At 33.7% G+C, this 9,027-nt stretch overlaps 1 protein-coding gene across 1 annotated transcript; it reads right to left on the minus strand.

Annotated features, from left to right (window-relative positions):
* Positions 1–2,994: 2,994 nt before the first annotated feature.
* Positions 2,995–3,927, minus strand: LOC103267468 (olfactory receptor 8B3-like). Its single transcript, XM_008065062.1, has one exon. The coding sequence runs from the start codon at positions 3,925–3,927 to the stop codon at positions 2,995–2,997; it is 933 nt and encodes a 310-aa protein (XP_008063253.1).
* Positions 3,928–9,027: the final 5,100 nt, after the last annotated feature.

The raw sequence follows: 9,027 nt of genomic DNA on the forward strand, positions 1-9,027 counted from the left end.
ATTTTAACTATTGTGAATAACACAACTTTCTCAGACATTACTTTCCTTAGACTCAATAATTTCTTTGAGTCTTCAAAGTCACTGATTCTCTCTTCTGCCTTTTAATACCACTGGTACATTTTTCATTTCAATCATTGTACTTTTTAGCTTCTCAATTTTTGTGTGTGTCTTTTTAAGTTTTCTGTCTCTTTGATATTTCAATTTTATTCATGCATCAAAGTTTCTGACTTTCTTTAATTTCCCTTAAGTTCTTTAAGCATCTTTATGGCAGTTATTTTAAAGTTTTGGTCTAGCAGATTTGCCATCAGGTCTTTTTGAAGAGCAATATTTGTTGAATTTATTTTTTTTCTTTTTAATAGGCCTTATTTTCCAGTTTCTTTGGAATTTTGTAATTTTTTGTAATTTCCTGTTGAAAACTAGACATATATATCTAATTATGCAGTAAATCTGGAAATCAGATTCTTCCCCTCACTAGGATTGATAATTTTTGGCTTTTGTTTTGGTTTTGGTTTTGTGTGTGTGTGTGTGTGTGTTTGTTTTACTGTTGTAAGTCTTTTTTGCCAAAATCAGTCTGAAGTATAAATCTAATGTCTTCTCAAGTCTTACTTGAGCCTGCCCTTTTTCCTGGCATGAAAAATGACTTTCTACTTTCTCCTATGTATAAAATTGCTTCTGAAAGTCTTCGTTTTGAGCAGGGAATGGTGGTGCATGCCTGTAGTTCCAGCTACTTGGAAGGCTAAGGCAGAAGGATTGCCTGAGTCCATAGTTTCGAGACCAGCCTAGGCAACATGTCAAGACCTCGCCTCTACATAAATCAAAACATTAGTCGACGTTATGCCCTTGATTTACAAAGAAATTTTGCCATTTAAAAATACTTCATTAAATTCCCTCAAATATTCTATTTTATATATAATAACTTCTTTAACCATTCCAAACTGATAAAAATTCATTGTTTTAAAATTTTTTATCATAAAATTCAATACTGAAATAATCATTATGCATATAACTTTATAAACCAGTACTTTTGTTTCAATGAGATACTATCAGAATATTGTCTCTAAAACATACATTATATAATAGATTAGTATAAATTATATATTGTATCATATAATATACTGTTATGTTATATATTAAAATACATAATTATATTCAATTAATAATCTACATATATTATCAATTTATTACACATTATTATAATAATAAATATAAATGCTGAGATGAATATTAATGTTATAATCAACATATGTTATAAGAAATACAGTATACATAATATTATAATGCCATATAACATACATAATAATATTATAATGCTATATAATATATATAATAATATCTTATGTAAATATAATCAGATAATTTTCTCAAAAGCTTTAACAATTCACATTCTAACAGGCAATGTATGAAACTCCTCTTAGCATTTCTAAATCGCATTCTCCTACTACTGAGCTTGAGTGTCTTTTTAGAAATGTGTACCTTTTTGAATTTGCTTTTCTGTGACTTGCCTGTTCATGTACTTTTCTTATTTCCTGTAGTATTGTTATCTTGTTTCTTATCTAATTGCAAAACATACTGAATAATTAATCTTGTATCTCTCACCGGCATTTAAGCTATATTTTTTCTAATCCTTTCTATCCTTTTTCTTTTTCTTTTTAACTTGAATCGTTTATTTCTAACAATAAAAATGTTAAAGTAGAAAAACTAGAGAGATTTCACTTCACTGTCTATCCTTTTTCTTCCTGACTCCCTACAAATGTGTTCACAGGTTTTCTTACATTCACTTGCAAGCAGTTATAATATGTGGTCATTGTACATTATAAGTATTATTAAATATTTTTTACTGTGAAGGATAAGTATAGTACTCTATAGTACAATTACAAATTTAGATTGAAATGTGGTTTCTAGATTCCCATTGACTATTCCCTACAGAGATACCTCTCATCTGTTAACTGTGTCTTTGTGTCCTCACCTAATGACATGTTGCCGAGCTCCTTTCTTTCTCATGCCCTTAGTCTCTAAATTACAAGCACTTGAAAACATTTCAAATGTTTTAAAATTTTGTACAAAAGTTCAGCTCCCTACTTAAACCAATTTTCTCTCTATCCTCAAGAAATCTTCCCTTTCACAACAAAAAGAACCATCAAGCTGTCTTCCAGAACAAAGAAAGCAATAGCCATCCTGAGAGAAATTTATAGTTTTTCTAGAAACAAAGCAAACTCAACTTTTGAAAAGTAATGATTTTTCATAGTTTTTTATGCTTATTAAATAAAAATAATAAAATAAACAGAAAGTTTACCAGGAAGAATAGTAGACTTAAAATTTGAAGGCTATTAGTTTATTCTAGGCTTTTTCATAAAGAAACTGTGTCACTTTAAGTAAATCGTTAACTTTTCAGAGTTTCAATATTCCATCCATACAATACATTTATAGTAGTGTTCTACTTTGAATGTGCAAAAGTAAATGTAAAAAGAAGTTTAATGTACAATGTTGACAACTGCAGAGTGAGCTGCATTTATTAGGCCTTGTATATCTGTGCATGCATGTGAAATGCTGCCATTTGAAAGAGACATGATGTTGTCCAGTAGAAGATGAAAAGACAAGAATAGAGATAGGTAGTCTAACTCATGTTTGTAATAGCTCATTACAAATGGAAGAAAAGAACCCCACACACCAAATGTACATTGTCATCCTGGTTTTAGTTTATTTTAACATTTTCAGAATCATTCACCTTTCCTAGGAGGAGAGAAACTCCATAATGATATTTAAAAAAAAAAAAATCCTTACCTTTATTACTAAACAGGAAAAAGTGATGCAAAGGGAAAAAAGTTGTAAAGGGGGGAATCTACTATTAAAAATATAGACAAATTGGAAGAATACGGAACTAACTATCATCATGGTAGCAAACAATAGGACAAAATGTTCCCTGTTAAACTATTGTAATAAAATACAGAGACTTCTCATCCTGTAACTGCATTCATAGACAGATACTGTTTCAGATCAAAACTTTTTTGTACTCAAGGTTTTTCTCAGGACAAATTTAACATCTTTGTTCCTTAAGCTGTAGATTAAGGGGTTCATCATGGGAACCACATTGGTATAAAAAACAGAAGCGATTTTTCCCTCATTCATAGACCCAGTAGAAGATGGTTTAAGATACATAAATATACCAGATCCAAAGAACAGAGAAACAGCAATTATGTGGGAACTGCAGGTGTTGAATGCTTTGGACCTGCCCTCCTTGGAGTTAATGTGGAGAATGCTAGAGAGAATAAAAGCATAAGAGATAAAGATGGAGACACTAGGCACAATGATGTTAATGCCCACCACAATGAAAACCACAAGCTCATTGATGTAGGTGCTGGTGCAGGAGAGCTGGAGCAGTGGGAGGATATCACAGAAATAGTGGTTGATGGTGTTTGCATCACAGAACGTCAGTCTCAGCATGCATCCCGTGTGGGCCATGGCACCAAAAAAAGACAGCAAGTATGAACCAAGCATAAGGCTGGAACACACTTGAGGAGACATGGTGATGTTATACAAAAGTGGATTGCAGATGGCCACATAGCGATCATAGGCCATTGATGTCAGCATATAACATTCAGAAATCACAAAGAAACAGAAGAAGAAAAGCTGGGACATGCACCCAGTGTAGGAAATAATATTCTTCTCCGATATGAAGTGCTTCAGCATTTTGGGTGTAAACACAGAAGAATAACAGATGTCTATGAATGACAAGTTTGAGAGGAAAAAGTACATGGGGGTGTGCAGGTGTGAACTCAGCACGATTAGAGTTACCAAGCCCAAATTTCCCATCAGAGTAATCACATACATTACTAGAAATAGGAAGAACAAAGGGAGTTGGAGATCTAGCTGGTCTGTTAACCCCACCAGAATGAATTCAGTCACAAAAGACCCATTTCCAGGAGCCATTTCTTCTCTAAGGGAATCTGTGGAGGCAGGAAAAAGTATTACATTAGAGCACCACCCAGCACTTTGCACAATGTCTCCTGCTACTATATGGGAAATTACTGGAATTGTTTAAAACTAGCCCAACCTGGACCCACGGAATCTGCCTTTAACACTACCATGATACTGGATGACATTGACTTCCCCTTATTAGAATCTTAATAAGTTAAATACAGCAAAGAAGCAATTTAACCTAGAGAGTGATGGCTAGTGGTGTGCTGTAAGTCTACATGACAATTGGAATAACCAAGAAATAAGAAAGACAAAGGATGAACCAGAACAGAATCATCTTTATCTCATCTCATAATTTATTTTTTCACTTGAGCTCTTCCCTCACGAGTCAAATTGAAGGTAGAGGCCTCAACAACCTGGTGTTGGCCTCTAATGCAGATTAGATTGTGCACACCGAAGACCAAAATATTATTTTTAATTCACAAGTAGGGGACCAGAGTCTAGGAGAAATTAAGTTATTGCCCATGTCACAGAATCAAATCCCTATAACTTGAACAGAGAAAGTTCTCTCCATACATAGAGAACTTATTCCACTGATGTCCCTGAACATTCTCTGCTGACCCCTCAAGCAAGTTATTTGTCTGCCTCACTTGAGTCTCGTGATTATATAAAATGAGAAAGAAAGAGGCCTTTATTAGATCCCTGGACTTTCATCTCAATAAAGGAGAACATTAATATACATGAAATTTAGAAACTCACCTTCTTTCAACCAGAAAACCTTGGTGCTTCCTTATCCTTCTTCTTTGTCATGACGGTCATGAAAGGACAATTTTAAGTTTTGAGATTTTAGGTTGTTTGATATAAGAGAATGTAGTTCAGACTTAATTTCTGATATGTTCTGAAAATCTTTATGAACTATCATTTAAAAAAAACAAAGTTTTTATTATTATCATATTCATAACTTGATAAGACACAGAAGATTTAATGTGAGTTTAATGCACTCGGTTATAAACAGAATAGAAACTTGCTAAATATCTTCCCCAGGGAACAGTTTCTAGGTGTAAAAGGAGAATATGAGAATTATATTTACTCCCTGGATCATGATGCTTTGTTTCTTAGGGACTCACAATCTTACTTAAGTTTTCTCTTCACTCTTGGGCTTATACATCGCCCAAGGCAAAAAATAAAAAAAATAAACTCCATCTCCTCAACTTTATAGCTGATGGGAAATATACTGCTTTGGTGCTTTCTCTCTTTATTTCCAATTTCTAAATGGAAATTTTCCACAGGTTCTTCCTCCATGTTTTTTATTTTTTAATTTGATTTTTTTTTTTTTTTTTTTAGTTGGAGTCTCACTCAGTCGCCCAGACAGGAGTGAAGTGGCCGCTCCTGGCCACCGCGGCCTCGCCTGCTAGGCTCCAATAATCCTTCCGCCTCAGCCTTCTGAGTAACTGGAATTACAGGCATGTGCTACCACGCCTGGCTGATTTTTTGATTAATCATAGAGATGAGGTCTCGCTGCCCAGGCGGGTCTCGAACCCGCGGGTTTAGGCAATCCACTCACCTCAGCCTTCCAAAGGCGCGGGATTACAGGCTGAGCCACCGAGCCTGGCTAATCTGATATTTTTTTAAGAATTGCTGTAATTTGCTTTTTTCTCTCATGGAATACCTCAATTTTATTTTTAATTGCTTTCTTCCTTATAAAGTTTTTACTTCTAAACAACTGCTGAAGATTTTTACCTGTGGATCCTGCTGGGAGTTTAAATGTAACAACTGACTTGGAAAGTTATTTAAACTCTCTGTACTTCAAGTTTATAATTTCTAAAACAGAGATGATAATGATAGCATCTTTTCCATCAGGTTGTTATGATAATTAAATGAGCTACTGTAAGTCAAACAGTTAGAACACTGCTTAGCACATGGTAAGTAGCCAAAAAATGTCAGTTGTTAATTATATTCCCATAACTTTGGGAGATCCTCTGACATTGCAGTATTCAGATTTTTTCTTTAATTCCTGTTTTCCCCTAAAAACGATGTTATTTTATGAGAATGATGCTTTCTCCCTTGCTTACTACTTAACTCTCTCTGCTAAGAAAAGAGCAGAGTATATAGTAGTAACTTTTAAAATATTTATGGAAATTACACTATCTGGCTGAAAACCTTCAGAATCTTTTCCACATTTCTCACACTCTAAGAAAAGTGTCTACAAACACAATGATTTCCATCCCTTTCTTTCAGTCATTTCACAAGTTCAGGCACTCTTAGGGTTTAACTAAACTATAAATTGTAGTGGCTCCTAACTGTTATTCTAGCATTTTCCCCCATATTCCCTCTCATTTAGTCATCTGCACTAGTGTTTGAATAATCTCTGAAAGTATGTTCTGTCCCTATTTAGTTTTAGAACTTCCAATGGTTCTCCATTGTACACCAGGCAACTAAGTCATTATAATAAAAGTATAGTCTCAAAACTATGATTCAGCCAGGTTTAATATTAAAGAAGGAACTAAGTCAGAGTTTCAGTTGATGACAAGCCATGAAGGAACTATTCTGATCATTTAAGTATTTTCAGCACATGTGCAATTAAAAAATTGTAAGTTTATTTTCCTAATGCAGCAGCTCAATACTCTAATTGAGGGCCAGGCTCTTCCATTCCACTGTTCTCAGTCTGTTGACCTTAATCCTCAGCTTTATCACTTCATGGTCACAAAATAACTGCTGTAGCTCTAAAAATAGAATGTAAAACTATATCTAAGGAAGAAAACAAGACAAGAAAGTAAGAGAACTCCCCTCACATGTCTCCCTACATATTGTGAAGTAAATCTTCTCCTGAAGCCAAAAGAAGATTTCCCTTGATGTCTTTTCAGTTATGGGCTATGTCATGTGGCCAACCCAACTAATAGGAGAAGTAGCAAAATGATTCCATTTTCAGCGTCCATCCTGAAAGGAAGTTTCTGGCATTAGAAAAACAGGGAGGAGGAATATCTATTGGGTAGAGCATCAACACTGTCTGCCACAACTCAAAACTTGTGAAAAAAATGTTTGTAATAGGAAACTGCATTTTTTTTTTCTATGTAGCTGAGAAATACACCTTTTTTTTTAGGTGACTGTATTTGCTGTTTTGAAAGTAAAACTGTATACTTGTGACTCATTTACTCTTTTAAGCTTTCAATCAATTCACATGTCTTAAGATATTCACACCATTGTATAATGTATTCAAATATATAGTTATCTACCATATACAAATAGATTCATAAGTATACATATAGATGTATATACCCATTATTTAAATATATATATATATATATACACATGTATAATAGAAATAAATCCACAGAAAAAGTTATGTGTGCATGAAAAATAAATGCACATAGATTTACACACATACTACCTGTATGTGTTGGGGTAGGAAGGAAATGCGTCTTTATGTACTCATTTAGAAACAGCTCCTTTATTAGGAAAAAAAATAGAAGGGCTTCCTTATTAACCAAAAAGACTCTCTAAATGTCTTTAAACTATTCAAAATAAGTAGTGCCTCAAAACACAAAATAATGACTTGTACTACAACAATATCGGTCTTTTTTTTTTTTTTTTGACATGCTATCTCTTAAGCAAGAGAGACAGAACAAACCAAATAGGCAACAAATTTTGTCTTACATTTCAGTTTAAGCTTTCATCTTTGCTCTCTATCTCTTATTTAGGCTTTTCCCAATGTATCACATATGATGTGGAAATTGCTACACTCATTAAATTAGGTTATGCAAGACAAATTCATGATGCAGTATTATGGAAGAGAATCCAATGTTGAGAGGTAACAATTAAGTATATAAATTGAGGTTAGGAATTCCCCTAGAAAACTCCACAATTACTTGTAATATAAGAGAAGAGACACTAGGCTCTTTCAGAAGCTTCCTTATATCAACCCTGCTTTCTCAACTTGGAAAAAGTATGACTATAGACAATAAAGCTTCAAACAAAAGCTATGAAGTATTGAGAGCTGTATAACCTAGTTCTGTTTATCTTAATCCCGGAACAAAGAGAGAGCAGTAAAAATAGAATCTGCCTATCCATGATTTATGTGACCAGTGCATTCAATGTCCACCCCCATCCAAAACTAAATGCTTCCCTTTCCTTTCCTCAAAACTAGCAGTTTCTGAAAAGATCAAAAGTATGAAATGCTGTGTATAAAGGCAACAAACAAGTACCTTTCTGAACATTACAACTCAGAATTTACCATAGGAAATCCCACAATGTTGCAATATGTGTATTATTAGAAAAGATATAAAGTATCTGGGCTATGGTATTAATGACTTATACGACAAATGTGCTGCTTCTGAGAATTTACTAGATCATAAATAATCTACACATTTTAGAACATAACTCATGGCAAAGCACAGAAAAAAATTCTAGGTCATCAGAAGAAAATCTTACAAATTTCAGTTTCCATAAAAATAAGAATTATTTTTCTAAACTACTACTACAAAACTACTACAGTGTGAAAAATAAATCTGTGTTAATCCTCTCTATTTATTAAGGAATATAGTTATGTGATCTAAGTAGGTCCCTATCACGGAATGGAAATTCTGTGAACAGCTCTTCCTAATGGGAACTTTTTATTTAGACAATATTTGAACTAATTAAAATAAACAAGTTGCCCTAAAAAATATAAAACTCTTTACAATTTATTCATATTTTAAAGATGTGGGATATTGTTCAGGATAAGGTAAATAAGTGGTCATCATACTCATTGGTCCTCACTTTGCCTGGTTTGAGATCAGGAAAACTTACTGATGCTATGTTCCCCTCCCTCCCTCCCCTGGCAGTGTCCTGCTACTACCAATCTCTTTCTTGTAGTATTATGATAAATGTTCAGGATTCACTTATGAGTGAGACTATATGATACTCAGCTCTTTGTTTCTGTGATAGATCACTAAGTATGATAGACCCTAAATCCATCCAGGTTGCTGTGAAGTCCATAATTTTGTCCTTAGTTATGGCTGCATAATATTCCATCATGTATACGTACCACATTTTTAAAATCTAGTCCACTTTCAAAGCATGGTTGGTTCCATATTTTTGCTATTGTGAATAGTGCTGCAATAAACATGTGTGCAC

Source organism: Carlito syrichta, unplaced genomic scaffold, assembly GCF_000164805.1.
Source record: "Carlito syrichta isolate Samal-C Ts95f unplaced genomic scaffold, Tarsius_syrichta-2.0.1 Scaffold308144, whole genome shotgun sequence".
NCBI lineage: Eukaryota > Metazoa > Chordata > Mammalia > Primates > Tarsiidae > Carlito > Carlito syrichta.

What these genes read in the sequence shown, in the direction of transcription:
- LOC103267468 (XM_008065062.1), bottom strand. Translation starts at nt 3,927, where the DNA reads ATGGCTCCTGGAAATGGGTCTTTTGTGACTGAATTCATTCTGGTGGGG.